This window comes from Pan troglodytes, chromosome 19 (genome assembly GCF_028858775.2).
Source record: "Pan troglodytes isolate AG18354 chromosome 19, NHGRI_mPanTro3-v2.0_pri, whole genome shotgun sequence".
Taxonomy (NCBI): domain Eukaryota; kingdom Metazoa; phylum Chordata; class Mammalia; order Primates; family Hominidae; genus Pan; species Pan troglodytes.
Genome location: NC_072417.2, coordinates 37,486,650 through 37,510,699, shown reverse-complemented (window position 1 = coordinate 37,510,699; position 24,050 = coordinate 37,486,650). Strand labels below are relative to the sequence as shown.

General features: G+C 40.7%; 1 protein-coding gene and 1 pseudogene across 15 annotated transcripts in view; both read left to right on the top strand.

Moving 5' to 3' along the window:
- Window positions 1-24,050, top strand: part of EFCAB5 (EF-hand calcium binding domain 5) — a 183,718-nt gene that overhangs the window by 141,257 nt on the left and 18,411 nt on the right. For 12 of the 15 annotated variants that reach the window (XM_016932088.4, XM_054670095.2, XM_016932086.4 and 9 more), the window contains 5 exons: window positions 12,305-12,594; window positions 14,162-14,331; window positions 14,842-15,070; window positions 16,973-17,125; window positions 21,148-21,251. In XM_016932088.4, coding sequence (XP_016787577.2) covers window positions 12,305-12,594; window positions 14,162-14,331; window positions 14,842-15,070; window positions 16,973-17,125; window positions 21,148-21,251 — 946 coding nt within the window. Of the gene's footprint in view, window positions 1-7,765; window positions 8,014-12,304; window positions 12,595-14,161; window positions 14,332-14,841; window positions 15,071-16,972; window positions 17,126-21,147; window positions 21,252-24,050 lie in introns of those variants that run through there. The other 3 variants (XM_054670097.2, XM_054670096.2, XM_063798749.1) reach the window with 1 other exon arrangement.
- LOC134808874 (syntaxin-18-like) lies at window positions 2,477-4,446 on the top strand (annotated as a pseudogene).

The following is a 24,050-nucleotide window of genomic DNA, read 5'->3' as shown; positions in this document are numbered from 1 at the left end:
ATAAAGAGATCAATTCAGCAAGTGAACAATTCTAAACATATATGCACCCAACATCAGAGCACTCTGATATTATAAAGCAAATATTGTTAGATCTAAAGGGAGAGATAGACTCTAATACAATAGTAGTTGGGGACTTCAACACCTTACTCTCAGCATGGGACAGATCATTTAGACAGAAAATCAATAAAGAAACATTGGATTTAAACTAAACATTAGACCAAATGGACCTAACAGATATTTATAGAACATTTTATCCAACAGCTAGCTGCAGAATACACCTCTTTTTTTTCAGCCCATGGAACATTCTCCAGGATAGACCACATGCTAAGTCACAAAACAAATCTTATCAAATTTAAAGGAATTGAAATCATATCAAATATCTTTTCTGACCTCAATGAAATAAAAATAGAAATCAATAACAAGAGGAACTTTTGAAGTTAAACAACATGCTCCTGAATGAGCAGTGGGTCAATGAAGAAATTAAGAAGGGAATTTAAAATTTTTTTTGAATTTTTACTTTTTACTTTTTAATTTATTTATTTTTTAAATTTTCTTCTACTGAGGTCCTATGCCATCATAAAATTTCTTGGAACAAATGAAAATAGAAACAGAACATACTAAAACCTATGGAATACAGAAAAAGCAGTATTGAAAGAGAAGTTTATAGAAATAAATGCTCACATCAAAATTGTAGAAAGCTTTCAAATAAACAATCTAACAATGCATCTCAAGGAATTTGGAAATCAAGAATAAACCAGACCCAAAACTGGTAGAAAAAAAGAAATAATAAAGATCAAAGCACAAATAAATACAATTGAGACCAAAAAATAACCAAAAAATCAACAAAACAAAAAGTTGGTTTTGTAAAAGATAAACCATATTGCCAAACCATTAGCTAGACTAACCAAGAAAAAAAAAGACCCAAATGAATAAAATTAGAAATGAAAAAGGAGACATTACAACTGATACCACAGCAATACACAGAATCATTAGTGACTATTACAAACTATATGCCAACATAATAGAAAACCTAGCAGAAATGGATAAATTCCTGGATACATACAACCTACCAAGATTGAAGCAAAAAGAAATAGAAAACCTGAACAGACCAATCACAATTAACACGATTTAATCTGTAATAAAATGTCTCTCATCAAAGAAAAGCCCAGGATCTGATGGCTCCACTGTGGCATTCTACCAAATATTTAAAGAATATCTGATATCAGTTCTTCTCAAACTCTTTTAGAAAATTGAAGAGGAGGGAATTCTTCCAAACTCATTCTATGAGGCCAGCATTATGCTAATACTAACACCAGACAAGAACACAACAACAGAAACAGAAATTATAAGCCGGTATCCCTAATGAACATAAATGTAAGAATTCTCAACAAAATGCTAGCCAACTGAATCCAGCAACACATTAAAAAGATCATTCACACAGAGAATAAAAGAAAGGCTGGGTGTGGCAGCCTTTACCTCTAATCCCAGCACTTTGGGGGGCCAGGGCAGGAGGATCACTTGAGCCCAATAGTTTGAGACTAGTCTGGGCAACATAACAAGACCCTGTCTCTATTTAAAAAATAATAATAATAATAAGGAAATAAAAGATCATTCACCCTGATCAACTGAGATTTATCCCAATAATGCAAAGATGATTTAACATAAAATAACCATAATACATCCCATCAACAGAATAGACAAAAAATTACATGACTATCTCAATAGATGCAGGAAAAGCATTTGATAAAAATTCAATATTCCTTCATGATAAAAACTGTCAACAAGTTAGGTTTAGAAGGAAAATACCTCAACACAAGAAAGGCCATACATAACAAAGGCAACATCATACTGAATGGGCAAAAGTTGAAATCTTTTTTTCTAAGATCTGGAATGAGACAAAGATGCCCACTTTCACCACTTTTACTCAACATCTGTCTATTCTAGATGTCTTAGCCAGAGCAGTTAGGAAAGAGACAGAAATAAAGGGCATCCAAATTGGAAAAGAGAAAGTCAAATTGTCCCTGTTTGCAGATGACATGATCTTATATATTAAAAAACCCTAAAAGCTCCACCAAAAAATTATTAAAACGGATAAACGAATTCAGTAAAGTTGCAGGATACAAAATCAACATATAAAAATCAGTAGGCCGGGCGCGGTGGCTCACGCCTGTAATCCCAGGACTTTGGGAGGCGGAGGCGGGTGGATCACCAGTTCAGGAGATCAAGACCATCCTGGCTAACACGGTGAAACCCCGTCTCTACTAAAAATACAAAAATTAGCAGGGCGTGGTGGCACGCTTGTAGCCCCAGCTACTCGGGAGGCTGAGGCAGGAGAGTGGTGTGAACCCGGGAGGTGGAGCTTGCAGTGAGCTGAGATGGCGCCACTGCACTCCGGCCTGGGCAACAGAGTGAGACTCCATCTCAAAAAAAGAAAAAAAAAAAAAAAATCAGTAGCATTTCTATACACTAGCAATTAACTAGAGGAAAAAGAAATTTAAAAAGTAACCCCATTTACAGTAGCTACAAAAAAAATAAAATACATAGGAATAAATATAACCAGGGAGGTGAAAGAGGTCTACAAGGAAAACTATAAAACGTTGATGAAAGAAATTGAAGAGGACACCAAAAAATGGAAAGACATCTCATGTTCATGGATTGGAAGAATTAATATTGTGAAAATGACCATACTACCGCTGTCACCAGCTGCTGACATGGGCAGGTCCCTTGTGGGGCTGCCGGTGCGGGTCGCTAGGGCAGTGGACATCACGCTGCTATTCCGGGCCAGCGTCAAGACCGTGAAGACGCAGAACAAGGAGCTGGGAGTGGCGGTGGGTGGCAGAGTTGATGGCAGCCGGGATGAGCTGTTCCGCAGGAGTCCCTGGCCCAAGGGCAACTTCTCCAGCCGGGCCCGCGAAATGATTTCTCACACTGGCAAACTGAGAGATTTTCTTCTGGAACACAGGAAGGATTATATTAATGCTTATAGCCATACCATGTCTGAATATGGGAGGATGACAGACACAGAACGAGACCAAATAGACCAGGATGTCCAGATATTCATGAGGACCTGTTCAGAAGCAATTCAACAACTACGAACAGAAGCTCACAAGGAGATACATTCCCAGCAAGTGAAGGAGCACGGGACTGCTGTTCTGGATTTCACTGAAGATTACTTAAAAAAAGAGTGTGTAAACTTTACTCAGAACAAAGAGCCATCTGAGTTAAAAGAGTGGTGGATAAGAAAAGATTATCTAAGCTGGAACTAGAACCAAATGCAAAGACAAGAGAATCCACATCTTCTGAGAAAGTTTCACAGTGTCCTTCAAAAGACTGAAGAAAACCCTGCCACTGAAGAACATCCAGAAAAGATTTTGACTGAAACACAACCTGAATTGGGAACATGGGGAGATGGCAAAGGTGAAGATGAGTTATCCCCAGAAGAAATACAAATGTTTGAACAGGAAAATCAGCGACTAATTGGTGAAATGAACAGCTTGTTTGATGAAGTGAGGCAGATCAAAGGGAGAGTGGTTGAGATTTCCAGACTTCAAGAGATATTCACGGAAAAGGTTTTGCAACAGGAAGCTGAGATTGATGGCGTTCACCAGTTAGTTGTGGGGGCAACTGAAAATATCAAGGAAGGCAACGAAGACATAAGAGAGGCCATTAAAAACAACGCTGGCTTCCGCGTATGGATCCTCTTCTTCCTCGTGATGTGCTCCTTCTCCTTGCTCTTCCTCGACTGGTACCACAGCTAGCCTGGGCCGCGGGGGCCCAGCACGAGAGTCTGCATGGGCGCTCACAGGCTGTGTACTCTCATGTACCCCCCGTAGTCTCATGTACCCCCGGTGCTGGAGCATGGTATGACCACATTTTATCACAGAGCCATTTTAAGAGAAAGGGGTTCAGACAGACGGACATATTCCCCAAAAAGGGATACCCAGGCCGATAGTGTTCAGCCCATTTCGCAGCTGAAAAAGAAAACAGTGCACACCAGTGGGAAGTGGCCTATGTAGCTATCATAAGGCTAGACAAACTGAATGCTGGAGCTGGTGATTAGCTGCTCCTGAACTTCAGGCCGCCTTGGCAGGGGGGGCTGCTCCAGTAGCAGGGGCACAGCAGGCCTCCAGAGCCCCCAGTTGTCTCAGGGTTCAAAGGAAGTCACTGACCTTTCCCATCCCAGTAGCTTCAGGGAAGAACATAGTTTAATAACGTCTCTCAACAAATGATTACTTCTTTGTTTCCTTGTGGCTTCTTGTCTGTCTGAGTCAACCAATAAACAGACTCACTGGATTATAGAAAAGAAAATTCACATTTGCCTTATTAATCTAATAAATACAATTACAGCCCCTTAAAAAAAAAGAAGAAAAAGAAAATGAAAAATGACCATACTACCAAAAGCAATATACAGATTCCATACAATCCTGATCAAATACCAATAGCATTTTTCATAGAAATAAAAAAAATTCTAAAATTCATATGGTATCACAAAATGCCATGGATAGCCAAAATAATCCTGAACAAAAAGAACAAAGAGGCATCACACTATCAGACTTTAAAATATACTACAAATGTCTAGTAACCAAAACAGCATGGTACTGGCATAAAAACACATAGACCAATGGAACAGAATAGAGAACCCAGAAAGAAATCCATATATTTACAGCCAACTGATTTTCAACAAAGGTACCAAGAACATTCATTGGGGAAGGGAGAGTTACTTCAACAAATAATGCTGGGGAAATTGGATGTTCATATGAAGGAACATAAAACTAGACCCCTATCTCTCGGGCCAGGCACTGTGGCTTACACCTGTAATCCCAGCACTTTGGGAGGCCGAGGCAGGTGGATTACCTGAGATCAGGAGTTCCAGACCAGCCTGGCCAACATGGCAATACCCTGTCTTTACTAAAAATACAAAAATTAGCCAGGCATGGTGGCACGTGCCTGTAGTCCTAGCTACTCGGGAGGCTGAGACAGGAAAATTGCTTAAACCCAGGAGGCAGAGGTTGCAGTGAGCCGAGATTGCGCCACTGCCCTCCAGCCTGGGTGACAGAGCGAGATTCCATATCAAAAAAAAAAAAAAAAAAAAAAAAAATTCAATTTAAAATGGATCAAAGACTTAAATGTAAGACCCCTAGACTATGAAACTACTGAAGAAAACATAAGGGAAACACTTCAGGACATTGGTTTAGGCAAATACTTTATGGGGAAGACCTCAAAAGCACAGGCAACAAAAGCAAAATTAGACAAGCGGGATTCTATCAAACTTTTAAAAAGCTTCTGCAGTGCAAAGGAAACAATCAATGGGGTGAAGAGACAACTTGCAGAAGGGGAGAAAATATTTTCAAACTATTCATCTGACAAGGGATTAATATTGAAAATATATAAGGAACTCAAACAAAGCAATAGCCAAAAAAAGAAAAAGAAAAATCAAATAATTCAAATTTAAAATGAGTAAATGAGCTGAATAGACATCTCTCAAAAGAAAATAAAAATGGCCAACAGGTATTTGAAAAAATGCTTAACATCACTAATCAGGGAAATACAAATCAAAACCACAATGAAGTATTATCTCGCCCCGGCTAGAATGGCTATTACTAAAAAGACAAAAAATAACAAATGCTGGCGAGGATGCAGACAAAGGGAAACTCTTATACCTTGTTGGTGGGATGTAAATTAGTAGAGCCACTATTGAAAACAGTATAGAGGTCCCTCAAAACACTAAAAACAGAACTACCATATGATCTAATCTCACTCAAAGTATATATCCAAAAGAAAGGAAATAAGTATGTTAAAGAGATTTCTACATTCCCATGTTTATTGCTGCATTACTCACAATAGCTGAGATATGAGATCAGCTTAAGTGTCTATCAACAGATGAATGGATAAAGAAAATTTGGTCTATATATACAATGGAATAGTTTTTAGCCACCAAAAAGAAAAAAATCTGTCATTTGCCACAAGATAGATGAGCTTGGAGGGCATTGTGTTAAATGAAATAAGCCAGGCACAAAAAAGATAAATATTACATGTTCTTACTCATATGTTGAAGCTAAAAAAGTTGAGCTTATTTAAGGAGAAAGTAGAATAGTGATTACTAGAGACAGGGAAGGTTAAGGGTAGAGGGGATATCCAAAGGTTGGTTAATGGATACAAAAGTACATCTAGATATGAGGCGTAAGTTATAGTGTTCTATAGCACTGTAGAGTGACTATAATTAACAGCAATTGGTTGTACATTTTCAAATAGCTAAAAGAGCAGATTTTGAATGTTCCCAACACAAAGAAGTGATAAATGTTTGAGGTGATGAGTATGCTCATTATGCTGATTTGAGTATTACATGTTGTCTACATGTATTGAAATAACACTCTGTACCCCATAAATATGGACAAGTATGCATAAATTAAAAATAATAAAGGCAAAAAATACAGTTGGAAGTAATAAAACATTTATTTTGAAACAAAACAACAACAACAAAAAACATTTTGGTGATACTTTTTGTCACAAAGTTACAGAAACCATGAAAATTAAGAACCATAGTTATTTAAAAGTCTCATTGAAAAGCACACAAGAGTTTTTTAAAGAAACTGAAAACTGGATAAGTAGCTAGCATAAAATTCCTGATGCTATTCCTTTGCTCTGGAACTCTGGAATAAAGAATCTCTAAGAAACTCTTCCATCTTTCTTTGATTTCCATAACCTTGACACTTTTGAAGATTATAAGTTGGTTGCAGTATGTCTTTCATTTAGATTTATCTACTGTTTCCCCATGGTTAAATTCAGGTTATTCATCTTTGTCAGAAATATATCACAGAAGCAATGCTGTGTTCTTCTTATTGTATCTTCTCAAAAGTCCTATAGTAATAACGTTGACCAGTTGATTAAGATTATATCTGTCAGGCCCCTCCACTTTAAAGCTACATTTTTCCTCTTTGTAATTAATAAGTATTTAATGGGTGTCCATTGAAACCATATAAACCATTCTTCCTTTTTGTCAACTTTTGATTTATTCATTTATAGCAGTATGTATTCATGGTTTCCTTTTTTATTCAATGGGTTATATTCCAATATTATCACTATTTGTTTTGATACTCATATTGTCCCAGTTTTAGACAATGGGAGTTCTTTCACTCTGCACTCTGGCTCCTGTTTCCTCCCCTCCCCACGCCCAACCTTTATTTTTTTTTTTGAGACCAGGTCTCACTCTGTCGCCAGGCTGGAGTGCAGTGGCGCAACTGTAGCTCACTGCAGCCTCCAACTCCTGGACTCAAGCGATCATCCCATCACAGACTCCTGAGCAACTGGGACTACAGGTGTGCATCATCAGGCCTGGCTAATTTTTCTAATTTTTGGTATGGATGGGGTCTCTCTGTGTTGCCCATGCTGGTCACAAACTCCTGGCCTTAAGCAATCCTCTCACCTCAGTCTCCCGAAGTGCTGGGATTACAGGCATGAGCCACCATGCCCGACCCCAGCATTTCAGTATGAAAACTGTCAAACATGGCAAAGCTGAAAGAATTTTACAGCAAGTACCTATATACCCACAACATAAATTCTATCATTAATATTTTACCTCACTTTTTAATCTGTCTATTCATCTCTCTGTCCCTCTATCCTTCCATCTCTCTTATTTTTGATGCATGTGGTCCATTTTAAGTAAATTATAGAAATCAATACATTTCTCCCTAAATACCTCAGCATGCATATCATTCATTAGAGTTTGATATTTGTTAACAGCTTTTTTCTTTCTTTTTGCACGTAGGGAAAGAAGGAAGTTTTTTCCTCTTGAGACCAAATTTCCATAAAATGAGATGCAAAAATTTTAAGTGTATATTTGCTGAGTTTTGACAAATACATGCCCTATGCATCCCATACTCCTATCAAGATACAGAACAAAGAGCACCGTGACACTCACCTGTAATCCCAGCTACTCAAGAGGCAGAGGCAGGAAGATTGCTTGAGCCCAGGAGTTCAAGATCAGCCTGGGTAACACTGCAAAAACCATCTCTTAAAAAAAATAAATAAAAGATATAGAACAAAAAAAGTCCCCACACCTCTTTCCCATTCAGTCGTCCACCCTCCAATCCCCAGAGCAACCACTTTTCTATTTTCTACCATAAATTAGTTTTATCTCTTCTGGAATTTCATAAAAATGAAATTATACAGTATGCATGTTTTTTTACAGAGTTTAAACTCTATGTACTCTTTTTGTAAGGCTTCTTTCACTCAGCATAATTTTTACTTTTTTAAAAATTTTTTGGGGGAGACAGAGTCTCACTCTGTTGCCCAAGCTGGAGTGTAGTGGCATGTGATCATAACTCACTGCAGCCTTGAACTCTTGGGCTCAAGCAATCCTCCCGCCTCAGCATCCCGAGTAGCTGGGAGACTACAGGTGCACACCACCATGCCTGGCTAGTTTATAAACTTTTTGTAGAGACAAGTTCTCACCATGTTGCCCAGGCAGGCCACTAACTCCTGGCCTCAAGTGATCCTCCCTCCTCACACTCCCAAAGCTCTGAATTACATTCATAAGCCACTGGGCCTGGTCGACTCAGCATAATTTTTCTTGAGAGTCTTAATATGTTGCTACATGTATCAGCAATTTGCTTCTTTTTATTGCTGAGTAGTATTCCATTGTATGAATATACCATGGTTTGTTTATCCGTTTTCCTATGTATGGACACTTGGGGCTGTTTCCAGTTCTTAGCTATTATAAATAAAGCTACTCTGCACAATCTTAAGTAAATCTTCTGGTGAATATGTTTTCATTTCTTATTAATAAATACTTAGGAGTGGAATTTCTAGGCCACAGGGTCTATATATGTTTAGCTTTATAAAAAACTGCCAATTTTCTGCATCCTTTTAACATGTATCCCTCATTCTTTGAGCACATCCTTGCTTTCTGGCACAAAGAGATCTTCCAGGTTGATCTTATATTTTCCCTGCTTTCACCCTGGAATTATTCATCTCCCCAAGCCAGCATCTGGGTTCTACATGTGCTCATTACTCATGAGTCTCCTCTCTCAGATTTCTCAGTGGACAGATGTAGAAACTGTGTATGTGTGTGCGTGCATGCCTGTGTATGTAAATGTATGTACACATTTATATCTGTACATACCTTTCTGTCTACTAATATTAAAAACCATGAGTTCACACTGGTAATTCCAAGTCTAATCCAACACAACAGGGTTCATTCTAGTTTCTTCTCATTCCCTTTTGTAGTTCCCTTTTCTCTGGTTTGTGTTAACCTAAATATATTTATTTATTTGATCAATCCCCCAATGAATCCATTAGTTCTATATGGAACTAATCTCCCATCACTGTCGCTGTCCTCTCTTCCACACTGATTTCCTTCTTACTACATTTAAATTCTAACATCTTGCACTAATCGGCCCTTCCCACATGGCTATCCTCCTTACTCTGCTTAGGTTCTGACACCCCTCAACAGATCACCCCCTCCAAGTGGATGCCCTTTACATAGTCCTTAGGCTCTAACACTCCATGCCAAGGCACATTTTCATGTGGATTCCCTTGTCAATTCACTCAGGCTCTGACTCCTTATGCTGAGCTGACCCCCAGCCTATGTGGATGGCCCTTCCATGTAGACACCCTCCTCACCCTGTTAAGGTTCTGACTTCCCAGGCCAGGCCATCCCTCGATTTGGATGCCCTCCTCACCCTGCTCAAGATTAAACACCCCATGTTGGGCATCCATCTCATACGGATACCCTGTTTGTACTGCTTGGAATCTGACACCCAAGTTAAACCACCTCTCTGTAAGGCCAGCGTCTTTACCCACATGGACTGAAGGTTGCCGTTCCACATGGATACCCTCCTCGCTCTGCTCAGGCTCTGACAACCCATGCCCAGCTAACCCTGCACAGATTTGGGCCCTGATACCCTGCTAGGTGCCACATTGGCTTCACCTGTCCAGAAACAGATGCTTACCTTGCTCTGCCCCACCTAATGGCTTTAGGATCAAATTGTTCAAGGAGGCAAAAGAATGAAAGGGGAAAAAGAAGAAGAAATGGAAGATGAAGAATCCACAAGGCACTTTTAATCTAATTGAGGATTGTACTAGTTAAGATCCTTTTGGCTCATGTAACAGAGAACACAACCCAAAGTGGTTACACATAAGAGGAATTTATTGGTTCATACAATGAAAAAGTCCGGTACTAGTTTAGGACACAACTAGATTTGGGAGTCCAAATAATGACGTTAGGACAGCTGTCTGGTTCTTTCTCTTTGTCTTGCTCTCTTCTGTTTTAGCTGCACTATCATAGAACCTCTACCTTTGTGGTAACCAGGTCCAGTTTCACATGCTCACAGTTTCATTCAAGTCCAATGGAAATAAAAAAGAAAGTGTCTTCTTCCTAATCATTCAATCAAAAAGTCTGGCATTAGTCTGTACTAAACCAACCACTCTGGCTAAAGGAATAGAATGTCGTGACTGGCTTAAGCCTAAGGCACATGCTCCACCTCTAGAACTATGAGTGGAACCCCATTCAAACACATGATCAGAGATGGGAATGAAGTTGTTTCCCCAAAGCAAAATTAGAGATAAAATTACTAAGAGAAAGGTGAGTGGGTGCTAAGGAGCAAAAAATCAATAAATGTTCAACTACAGAAATGAGAAACTCACACATGATGTGATGTCTGTGAGTGCCAGGTAGTATTTGTTAATTGTCAAATAAATGGTGTAGAATAGATGCTATCGTCTTTCAAGAGAAGGAGAAATCACGACGGAAGTCTTCTTGAGGGAGGAGGAACTTTGAACTATACTTTAAAGGGGAAGGGTACATACCCTGTGACTTACTAATTTATAACTGTCAAAGAATCTTGCACATATGCACCAGGAGACATTTACAAAATGCTCATAACACTGTTCATATGAGTAAAATATTGAGAATAACCGAAACACCCACTGACTGTAGAATAAATCAGTAATGATATACTCACATAGTAACACACATTGGTGAAAATGAATGAATCATAGCTACAGTAACAACATAGAAAGATATGTTGAAAAGATAAACAACATGGAAGATATGTAGCATAGTGTTGAATAAAAAAGCATGTCCAGAAAACTACACATAGTTTGCTAACCTTTTTCTAAAGTTTATAAACATGCAAAACTGGCTGGGCACAGTGGCTACACCTGTAATCCCAGCACTTTGGGATGCTGAGGTGGGCAGATCATCTGAGGTCAGGAGTTAGAGACCAGCCTGGCCAGTATGGTGAAACCCCACCTCTACTGAAAATATAAAAATTAGCCAGGCATAGTGGTGCACATCTGTAATCCCAGCTACTTGGGAGGCTGAGGCAGGAGAATCATTTGAATCTGGGAGATGGAGGTTGCAGTAAGCCGAGATTGTGCCACTACACTCCAGCTTGGGCTACAGAGCTAGACTCAGTCTCAAAAAGATAAATAAATAAATAAATAATGCAAAACGAAACCACATGTTGTTTAGAAGTGTGTGTGCATATGCGTGTGTGCGTGTGTGTGTGTATGTGTAGAACACATATATTGTTATGTAACTATAATAACACTGGGAAAATTACAAGAAAGGTAAAGATAAAGCCAAATTCAGGATATCAGTGGGAGGTGTGGGGAGGCAGGGAATGGAATAGGGCAGATCGTAGAAGAATATATGTTACTGGTAATGTTCAGGTTTGGTAGTAGGTTCATGATTATACAATTACAAAACTAGAGAAGACATGTGAATACAGAAGTGTGCAAGACATGGACAGGGACCATGAGTAGAATGGAGATACTGCAGTAGATAATTCCTATATGGCCTTATGGGCAGATGTGATTGGAAATAGACTGGATCCAAATATGGTAGGACTTTGAACCAGGGAATTGCATAATGCAAGTTGTGTTTTAATTTAATTTTACAAACACGTATTGAGCATTTACTATTGTTAAGTCAATTACAAAGTGATAAACGCTGGCTCTGGGGTTATGAAAGTATGAAAGGAGAGGAGTGGCCACACTGCCAAAGAGTAACAGGATAGAATTAAGTGGTTTATTGGATATGGAAGGCAAAAGGTAGGGAAGGAGTCAAAGCAAACCTTGAGGTTTCACCAGGCTAGGTGGTAAAATTAAAACAAAACAAAAACAGAAGCTGACACAGGAGTCATATTGAGTTCAACATAGAAATTCATTGTAACATATTCCACTGGTTTTCCAGGAGAGCAGTTGCCCAGGGCTTCAATTCATCGTAAGAGGAGAATGAAAATTCCCCCCACCAATGAGTGAACTTTTGGTTAGTTCTTGGTTTCGTGTTTGTGTCTTTTAGCTAAACTACACATCCAATTTCCAAAGCCACACCCTGGTCACGAAGTGAGATTGTCTTCAAAACAATTTCAGAATTACATAGAATTGGTTGTGTCTGAACTCAGGGGCAATGAAGACCAAGTTCTGGAAAGTGTTGTGGAATTTCTGATGAATGCTTTAGAGAGGAGCCACATTGAGAGTCTGAGGAATTGTGCCAGGCGGAAATGGCTGCACCAAATCCAATGTGCTGCAGAGACAAGTGGGGTGTCCCTAGAGCCGGTGTATAGTGAGACCTTTAAGGCCCTCACGCAGGTACGTTTCCTAAAGCAGTATGTAAGAGGAAACATTTCCTCAAAGTAGGCGATGTTCAATGTTTGCAAAAGAGGAGCATCTTGAATTCTCTTGAAAAATCACTGGGTGCTGCTGTAGATATTTTATTCATTCCAGTCCATTACAAATGGCCCAAAGCCTAGGAGAGATACAACTGGAGTGACTGCTGGTTGACAAGACAGAAGCAGAGGAGAAAGGTAGAAAAGACAGATGTAGAAAAGATGTCTTGGGATTTCTAATTTCATTTCTGCTAAGAGTCAAATAAGCCTAGAATGGACAATAGACAGATTATGAACAATATCAGTAAGGAGATGTACAAACAGTTCAAGCTACATTTCCCTTGCATGGTATTTTGGGAGTCAGTTTTAAAAGGAACTATTTAAATCATAAACTCATTATCGAGTCTGACACCACACAATATTTCACAGCATTGCCTAGAAGCAAGCTGAGACTACTGCAGAATCCTGTCACTTAGAACACATGGCCCTGAGGGGCTACTGCCTACAGCCTTGCCACCTCCTCAGAGACTCCCAGGTTGCTGCTATTCACAGGCAGAAACAGCACAGCTGCCTTCTACATGTATCATAGATTCCACTAATCCAGGGAACCTATGCCAGTCATCTCAGCTAAATAGCGATACTTGCTCAATTGAATCATCTCCTGAATGGCCGAATTTTCCAGTGTAGTTGGAAATGGGGCACCGGGACCAAAAGACCACTCAAGAAGAAGAGGCATTGTTCTAACTTGCTTCAGAGGTCTGTGGTATCCTAAGAGAAATCTCGCTACATATTTGTTAATGACTCCATAGATCTTGTATGTGGAAAGAAGGAATAAAGGCAAAAGAAAAGGGCATGGAAAGCAAACCCAAATATATAGAAAGAGGAGAAAAATATCAAGGAAAGTGTCTCACATGTCCCCAATTTATGGATATATTTAATGTATATATTGACACATAATATTGTTAATAACATAATAATAATATTTAAGGTACAGAGAATTTATAGTTGCAGAAATAGTAGTTGCAGAAAGTCTGCAATCTTGGGCCACAAAAAAATCCTTCCTGAAATCACATAGATCAAATATACAAAGTGTGTTAAGAGTTCCTCGAGAGCATTTTTTTCACTTTCACATCACAGTCGACGGTCAAGAAATATGAGTGAAGTGAAGGCATCTTCTTGGCCCAGCTCTCTCTCTCTCAAATCAACACTTTCAATAGAAACACAGACAGTTTGACCATAGGCCAAAGGAATCCAAGTTTTAAACCTCTAAATTTGAGTAGACTTGAGAGTTTTTTGGTTTTGTTTTTCTTTTCTGGTAAACCAGTCCAGTTGGCATAGAGGAAACCCATTATACCCACTAAAACTCAGATTTACAGGATAGCTATGGTGTCAACCTTTTCCCTACTGCCCATGAATAGTAATATATGCATTCTTTATTCAGGAAAATGAAACTACTGGGGCAAGATGCATGAATTAACTAGTAAGGGGGACATGATTAGGGGAGTTCTTTGGCTGTTGGCAAACACATGGTCGGAAACGTTTTGCTGTAGGATGCTGAAGCCCATGGAAATAAAAAGATCAGTGCTCACATTTCCCTCTTAGAAGAAAACCTACTACTGCCTGAGAAAGGGAATGTTCTATTGAGGAATGTGGCTTGTACCTTAGATGATGCTCAATTTGTACTGAACAGAGTGCTCTACAGGGACATGAAAGGAATCAGGTAAGAACTTCTTGAAGAGATTGGTTTTACCCTCCTAAAAAAATAATTCCCTTTCTGAGTAAACTGGCATCAAGATCCCAGCTAGCTGCTCAAAAGAGAGGTGCCTCAAGTCACCAGTGCTTCTGGAGTAGAAGCTGATGGCTTCCAGTCCTGGATGATTTCACTTATTTCTAGAGCTCGCTCTTTGGTAATGATTCGCCACATGGGGACTCTGCGTCACAATATCATCTCAATTATTTCTGCCTGCTCCATAAGTTATGTCTCTGGAGTTCTGTTTATATTTGTTTTCTATGTCCACATCCAAGCTTGTTTTTTTTTGTTTGTTTGTTTGTTTTGTTTTTGTTTTAGTCTTTCTCAAGTCAGACCTCCAAACTGGTCATCTTATCTGAGTCCACTGCTCGGTCATATAATGCCACAGATTGTGAATAGAGAATCGCTCTAGTTTCCTCCATGGTTTAATCTAAATCTCTCCCTGTGCCTTTCTTCCATCCTCATACTCTTTTTCCTCAGCTTTACAGTAGTGGATGAAGGGAAGCCAATCCATGTTCCCCAAGTTCAGTACCATGGGAACATCTTCTTCTGGAACCAGTCCCGTAATAAGAATGATTATAATGGGTCATTCCTGGCTCTGCCTCTTCAAGATGCATATATGAGGATCTTTGGGGTCTTGGCTGTTGATACCCTTAGAGATCCCCACGAAATAAACATCTTTCTACCTCATGAGATCAGATTCTATCAGGTAAGTCATAGAAGTCTTCAAGAGCGGTGGTAGGATGGCCTCTCTTTCTAATACTTTTTAAAGAGTGAAACCTGAAATCCGATGAGAGTAAAGCTGTGTATATAGATAACATCATCATACTTGCTCCTGTTCCCTGAATGTATGTTTCAGTCTTTTGAGAAGTTCCCCATTACTTATGGAAGGACTTTCAGCCTCAGTTACATATCCATGCCTCAGCCTCATGTGTCCCATAGCATTAATCACAGGAATAGAATTTTATGCTACAGAACAGAAATCCAACCATTGACCATTAAGACCCACAAAGCGGGAATGAACTTTTAGAAGGGACATATTTGTGTTTTACTAATAGTGGTATCTATCTAGAAATCTTTTGTACTTTCTACAAATGGTACTAATTCTGATATGCATCCCCATAGGTCTTGATTTCAGTGTTATAATTTTTGAGGATGAAAAATAAAAAGGCCTAAATGTTTCTTGAGTATTCATGTTTTTAAATTAGATCACAAAATGATAGGCACTTTTAAGATCATGAAATAGCTAGACCATTTCTACAAGCATTTTTATTTAATTTATGGATAGAACTTGCAATAAAGGAAGATCAAAAGCCTTTATGGAGACAATGAACTGTGGAGTCTAGCAGCAAGTTAGGAACTTGAACTTGCTATGCCCTTATCATTTGTTACCCTGTAAGCCTTTGGCTCTTTATGTTTATTTACCATTATTTTTCACTTTCTCTTCCCATTTATTGGGTGGATAGTTGAGGAAAGTGGTAGTACCTCTTTCTCTGGACACATTTTCAATAATAAAATTCATTCTCATCTGACACAAGAATTATGTGAAGATATTAAAATGGAAGAGTATGGAGTTATCAGTAGGTGAAGTATATATAGTCTTGCTAGAGAGCTTTTCAAAATGAATTATACATTGGCACTCTAGCCCTTAGAGGTAAAGGCTTCTGGGTTACCCTTAGATGCCTTGAGTCCTAATATAAAAGGCATATAATTTTGAAGAGTTTGTGATTCCTAGAGTTTCCTGACAACAGGCCCACATATGGGTTCTAAAGATTTCCCATCCCTTCTCTGTGGAACAGGGTCTCCTTATGCCTATAAGAGGACTACGTAATCTAGCACACTGTGGGTCTTGGAACCAAACATGTCCTATACTGTCGATCTGATGATAGTGGCCATGTCTGCACAGATGCAGGCATTAACATTGGCATCCGATCAAGGCAGCTCCTACCCACCTGCCTAAGATTGGCATTCGTTCTTGGCTTGTTAACATTTTTTTCTCATTTCAAAGTTTATCTTGTTCCTTTGATGCTATTCTCTAATAGCACATACCACAAATTTCACTGGATGACTATCAAAAGCATAAAAAGGTATGTGGGCCTCTCTCTTTATACCTCTTTTTTTTTTTTTTTTTTTTGTGAGACTTGCTCTGTTGCCCAGGTTGGAGTGCAGTGTTGCGATCTCAGCTCACTGCAACCTCCACCTCCTGAGTTCAAGCAATTGTCCTGCCTCAGCCTCCTGAGTAGCTGGGATTACAGGTGTGCACCACCATGCCCAGCTAATATTTGTATTTTTAGTAGAGACAGGGTTTCACCATGTTGGCCAGGCTGGTCTCAGACTCCTGACCTCAAGTGATCCGCCCTGCCTTGGCCTCCCAAAGTGCTGGGATTACAGGCATGAGCCATGGCACCTGGCCTATAACTTTGATTTCTTGATGATCCTTTTTTTAATAGTAGAATCTGGAACACTGCCCTTTGAGGACTGCTGAATAATTTGTAGGAAGTAGATTATCATGAAGTAATTAAATTACTGGTAAAGGTAATCCAATTACTATATTACTAATTATTTTTCTATTTTAAAAAGAATAGGCTATTTGAATTTTCTGTCTCTACAGGGTGTTGCTAATGTCTTTAGCACTGCCTATCACTACGTCCACAGCCGGGAGCACATTCTGCATATTGTGATCACTGGCATTGGCTGGCTTTATGACGTCACATCCAGCATCACCTCCATCACTACGTACTTTGTAGAGCCTAGCCCAGCCCAGGTAGGCAAGGCTCAGTAGTGGTAGATCTCTCCAAGGTAGCTGAGTGTCTAGATGTTATTTCTTGCTAATATTTGAAAACCATATTAATTAGCTATTAGTCTAAAGGAAGACAGATTTCCCAATACCAGACCCTTGGTTGTGAGTGACAGGAATCCATCTCAAATTGCCTTAGGCAAAAGGGAGAATTAACTGACTCACGTGACCAAAATGAAGACAGGGCAGGAGTCAAGCTATCTTTCAGGATGGCCAGATCCAGGGACTTGAAGCGATCAGGGCTCTCTTGTGTTCATCTCTCCACTTCTCATGTTTGTTTCCCTCTGTACATTGGTTTTGTTCTTCCAGCTAAAGATGAGCTTTTTCTGCAGAGCAAGTCAGATGCTTACTAAAAGCATCCTGTAAAAAGTTCCAGTTTGGAAAACTCAAGAAAGAAGACGGAGTCTCGCTCTTGTTGCCCAGGCTGGAGCGCAATAGCGCAATCTCAGCTTACCTCAACCTCCGCCACCCGGGCTCAAGCAAGTCCCCTGCCTCAGCCTCCCGAGTAGCTGGGATTACAGGCATGCGCCACCATGCCAAGCTAATTTTGTATTTTTAGTAGAGACGGGGTTTCTCCATATTGGTCAGGCTAGTCTTGAACTCCCGACCTCAGATGATCCAGCCACCTCAGCCTCCCAAAATGCTAGAATTACAGGCGTGAGCCACAGCGCCCGGCCAGAAAACTCTTTTTGACTTATCCTGAGATACATACCCCTGGCCAGAGTGTGGAGTTCACAGTAATGGGCAACACTCACCAGAATCATATGGGTGGAGTGGGAAGGGACTAGGAGCTGCTGTTTTGGAAGGACTCAGTTATATGACACCGATTTTTTTAAGCCCTCCTATCCATAATGTCATGAATTCTTGCTGACTGTTTGCTTTGCTTCTTTATACTTTGTGTTAGGATTTTGCATATGATGAGAGTGGGTGGAAAGGTTTTTCCTTTCAGAAAGGCTGAATGACTCTGGGAGGTGCTTGGTTGGGTGGTAGTGTCACCTGGTTGTCTCCCAGTCCCTTGGCTGGCCCACACAGGCATGTCCACACTTCCCTCCGGGCTGCTTCTTTCCTTTTTCCCACCAGGTCCCTACTTCCCTCCCTCAGTAGCTAGGTCAATCTGATGAGGCCTTGATCAATGAGGGCAGAATCATGGAGCTCTCTTGTGGGGTGGCCAGGCCATGGGAGCCTCCAAGGGCACTTAGGCCTGGGGCAGAGCACCCTGTTTGAAGGGCCCCAGCTACAATGGCCCTTCAAAGCACATGGGGCCCCAGGGAAGATTCAGAAGAACATTGTCAGGGCCTTAAGAGAAACAACACATAGGGCACCATGGAAAAGCCAAAATAGCCCAAAGCAGCAGCAAGAAGCATGACTTCAGCGGCTGTAAGTTCAGAACCAAGAGTCCACAGACAAAGCCACCAGGGTCACACCCCATCTGACCTGGACCATCTCATGGTGGTGAAGAAGATCCTGCCAAAAGTCGGGGGAGAGAAGGACCACCCAGCAGTCGGGTTGTGAGTGAGATCATGGTGGGGCAGAGACCAGAACAGCCTGTCTAAGCTCTTTTCAAGCACTCAACGATCATAACTTCCTAAGCCTCCCTCTTCCCCTTCTGCAGCCCCTCCAGATTCACATTTCTCTCTCTTCTCCAGGCTGCTCTGTGTCTCAAAGATAAACCAGTATCCATGGGCTCTTTGGCCCTTTGGCTTCTGCTTGCATTTGTCCAGTGACAGCTGCCAACAGGACACTGGAGGGCAGAAGTAGAGTGCAACTGGGGCATTGATGCTTCTGTTTCCCTCTCTGCCAGGTTGCTGTGGGTTAGCTGTGTTTCTCTCCTAAAGGCCACTTCACCTTTCATCAGGCAGTCCTCTCCACATAGCTGTCCTTTGTCGGTTCTGGTCATTGCTTCCCCCGTCCCCGCCCCCTCTCCCCGCCTCTTCAGGCTAAGAGTGGTAACAGCTCTTCCTTATTACCAGGTCGGAATTCTAAACACTGCCTTCATAAATAGTCCCTTTATTAAACGCCCCTTAAATTACCCAGCTGTGGCAATCTGCTTCCTTGTGATACCCTGACTGATACGAATTATAAAGTAAATCCTGTGATACTCCCCCTCACCTCAAGCCCATGTTCCTGTAAGGTACAGAGTCATAGAGGGAAAAAAAATTACTGCTCTGTTAACAGTAACCATAGATGAGTAAAAACAGATTCAAATTCTCTTAGGTATGAAATTCAGGGTATTTTAGCTTATCACCCCAAAGCACCTCTGTCTATTTCTTTGGAGTACCAAACTTATTAAATAGGTAACTGCATCAGGCACAATAATGCCTTCCCATAAGATGGCCATGTCCAAATTCCTGGAATCTGTGAGTATGTCAGTTTACATGGCTCACGCCTGTAATCCCAGCACTTTGGGAGGCTGAGGCGGGCGGATCACGAGGTCAGGAGATCGAGACCATCCTGGCTAACATGGTGAAACCCCGTCTCTACTAAAAATACAAAAAAATTAGCCGGGCGCGGTGGCGGGCGCCTGTCCCAGCTTCTTGGGAGGCTGAGGCAGGAGAATGGCGTGAACCCGGAAGGCAGAGCTTGCCCTGAGCCGAGATCACGCCACTGCATTGCAGCCTGGGCGACAGAGCGAGACTCCGTCTCAAAAAAAAAAAAAAAAAAAAGAAAAGAAATAAATTTGGAAAGAAGCTAGAAGCCCAATCGTCAATGTGGGATAATCTTAACAGTTTTCCAAGGATAATGTTGACAACATTTCCCTTCTAAAGAGTTTGGAAGAACCCTTGATGTCATGGAGTATAGAGGCAAGAGGAAATTTCACATTACAAAACAGCTGTTCCTCTTCCAAGCACCATTCAACATGCAGCCCCTATGGATCCTCTTATCATATTTTTTCTTTGTTCCAATAATTAGTTATCTTTATTTTTATTTTTTTAGAGACGAGGTCTCATTCTGTTGCCCAGGCTGAAGTGCAGTGACATGATCAGAGCTCACAGTAACCTTGAACTCTGAGACTCAAGTGATCCTCCTGCCTCAACCTCCAGGGTAGCTAAGACTACAGGCATGCCCCAAGAATTTTTTTTTTAAAGGAATGATTCATAAAAACCCCTCTTTACATCTCTTAATTGAATTTGTGTTTCCTACAGTTAGTGTATTTACAGAATATGTTAATATACGTTCTTATAAATAAACTAGTTTCTACGAAAAAAATATTGATCAAGACTCATTAAAATATTTTCACAACCCACATGTAAGTTGTGGGTTGACCTACAGTTTGAAAACTTCTTAGAAGTAAGGGAGATAAAGAAGCAGGGAGAATGAAGATTGTTTAGTGAGGTAGAAGGAGAACCAGGAGAGAGTGTCGTCCCAATAGCGAAGTGAAGAAAGTAAATTGGCCGGGTGGTGGCTCACACCTGTAATCCCAGCACTTTGGGAGGTCGAGGCAGGTGGATCACCTGAGGTCAGGAGTTCGAGACCAGCCTGGCCAACATGGTTAAACCCTGTCTTTACTAAAGATACAAAAAAAAAAAATTAGCCGGGGCCGGGAGTGGTGGCTCACGCCTGTAATCTCAGCACTTTGGGAGGCCAAGGCAGGTGGATCACATGAGGTGAGGAGTTCAAGACCAGCCTGGCCAACATGGTGAAACTCTGTCTCTACCAAAAATACAAAATTAGCTGGGTATGGTGGTGCATGCCTATAATCCCAGCTACTTGGGAGGCTGAGGCAGGAGAATTGCTTGAACCCGGGAGGCAGAGATTGTGGTGAGCCAAGATCGTGCTATTGCATTCCAACCTGGGCAACAAGAGTGAAACTCCATCTCGGAAAAAAAAAAATTATCTTGTTCTCTAATAGTACTAAGTAAAATGTCACTGTCCTTAAAGCCAGAGGTCATCTAAGCTTTCCTATTTTTTTTCTATTTATCTGTCCCCAAAAGCTTTAATGAGAATATGAGGTCTAATTACTCCTAATGAAATGCCTTCCTCTTTTCAAGGATTCAGACTATGTTTTACGCAACATGATGGTTACAGGGCAGCTGGGTCTAACAGAAATCCACAAAAATCCTCCTACCATCCACAGGAAGTCATGCATCTTCAGGTTAGAGACATGTCTGTTTTGTTTGACTGCTAGAACACATCCTTCTGGTACAATAGTAGACCTGAAAGACACAGCTTCTGACTCTTGCTCCACACTGACTTTTATTCTTTCTTTTTAATTTAATTTAATTTTATTTTAAGTTCTGTGATACATGTGCAGGACGTGTAGGTTTGTTACACAGGTAAACTTGTGCCATGGTGGTTTGCTGCACCTATCAACCCATCACCTAGGTATTAAGCCCCGCATGCATTAGCTATTTTTTCCTAATGTTCTCCCTACCCTCGCCCCCTTGACAGGCCCCAGTGTGTGCCCTTCCCTGTGTCCATGTGTTCTCATTGTTCAGCTCCCACTTATAAGTGAGAACATGTGGTGTTTGGTTTTCTGTTCCTGTGTTAGTTTGCTGAAGATAATTACTTCTGGTTCCATCCACGTCCCTGCAAAGGACATGATCTCATTCCTCTTTATGGCTGCATAGTATTCCATGATGTGTGTGTATACCACATTTTGTTTATCCATTCTATCATTGATGGCCATTTGGGTTGATTCCATGTCTTTGCTACTGTGAATAGTGCTGCAATGAACATATGTGTGCATGTATCTTTATAATATAATGATTTATATTCCTTTGGGTATATACCTGCTAATGGGATTGCTGGGTCAAATGGTATTTCTGGTTCTAGGCCTTTGAGGTATCACCACACTGTCTTCCACAATGGTTAAACTAATTTGCATTCCCGCCAGCAGTGTAAAAGCGTTCCTACTTTTCCACAGTCTTGCCAGCATCTCTTGTTTTTTGACTTAAGATCACCATTCTGACTGGTATGAGATGATGTCTCATTGGGGTTTTGATTTGCATTTCTCTAATGATCACACTGAATTTTATTCTGATTGGCTTTTAAAGAAAAATTTCTGCAGAATGTTGTCTGCCTGGGACATATTTACTCTTTTTTTCCCAAATCCTTTTTTCTTGAGAGATGGGTTCTCACTGTGTCACCCAGGTGGGAGGGAGTGCAGTGCTATGATCTTAGCTCATGGCAGTCTCAAACTCCTGGACTCAAGCTAACCTCCTGCCTCTGCTTCCCAAATAGCTGGGACTACACGTATTTGTTAAGCCCAGCTCATTTAATTTTTTTTTTTAAGAGACAGGGTCTCTTTATGGTGCCCAGCCTTCCCAAGTCCTTTTTAAAACAGATTTCATTGGCATTTTATTTTAAAATTGCATGTTTTAAAGCATGAAAGTGTTTTATTTTCCATGAATTTCCTTGTAAATATGGAATTCAACAAAAGCCCACCATGATTATGAATAATACATTCACATCACTCATCAGAGCTCATGTGTGAATATTAGCAAGACTGTGAATGTCTTTTTTATTTAAAGAAGACATGCAGAGTTGGAGAGAAGGCAAAGCATGTTGTATTTAATAAGTACTCGGTTCTAAATTACTTAGAATGACTCTCACTTGTCAAATGCAAGGAATACTACTAAAATGTGTACAAATGTAAACAGATCTTAACTGAGAACACACCTATTGCGAAAGGGAATGACTGCTTCTTAGGGGGTCACTGTCGTTGAGTAGGTGGTAACTCAGTAATCCCAGACCAGTAGGCTAACTCAACATTTAATTACATATGTCAATTAAATTTTAGTTTGGCCTCATGCCAGAATGTTGGTTCAATCTCAAGCTCTTTTCCACATAGTTATTCCTTGTGCTGGTCAAGTTTTACAGAAGTCCTTGTAATACCCAGACTCATAGCCCTGGATTCTTTTTTTTTATGTATTTTTAAAATTATACTTTAAGTTCTAGGGTACATGTGCACAACGTGCAGGTTTGTTACATATGTATACATGTGCCATGTTGGTGTGCTGCGCCCGTTAACTTGTCATTTACATTAGGTATATCTACTAATGCTATCCCTCCCCCTTCCCTCCACCCCACGACAGGCCCCGGTGTGTGATGTTCCCCACCCTGTGTCCAAGTGTTCTCATTGTTCAATTCCCACCTATGACTGGGAACATGCATAGCCCTGGATTCTTGTGTGTAACTTAGAACAGATGTCTTTGGAGGAAGTCAGTTGACCAATGGGCTCTATTGTTATTCCTGGAAAGCCTAGTATGATGCATTATTACTATGGTACTCATCGAGACACAACACAAAGTGGTGGCTCAGCAGCAGCAAAAGGGGTGGGAATAGCAGAAGGACATCATCTTACCTGTCACTGTAGGATTGATATAGAAACTATAAATGCGCTTTTCGAGGATGCAAAGTACCAATTTTTTACAAATACCTTAAAGAAATGGCATATCAGAATTAATGTAGATGGGGAAAGGGAAAAGAAAGAAAAAGAGGTGTGTCTGTGCCTCACCAAGAGAAAGAAGCAGCCACCACATTTCCATGAAAATCTCAAGTCTCTCACTGAGGCAGATGCTATAGATGCTCTACCCAGATCCCCAAAATGCCTTTTACCAGCTGCTGTAGGCACGGCCTGGCTCACACCGTAACTTTCTCTGGAGGAGTGCCCTTGAGCGATTGGAGCTCTTCACCAGGAGTTACCTAAGAGATGGGTAAACACTCCCCCAGCCCAAACTGCCCACACACCCAGGGCAGCTTAGAGCCAATGACTGACTAGTGCTAGGATGCAAAAATCCCCTCCCTTTGCCTCAAGGTGGGACAGATTCTTTGGTACAATTGACCTTTCAGAGCTCCCCTTGGGATCAGGCCGAGGCTAGACTTCATGTGAAATTACATTCTTACTTAGCTTCTTCCCCTTGCCTGTCCTGCTTCATTCAGTCCCTCACAG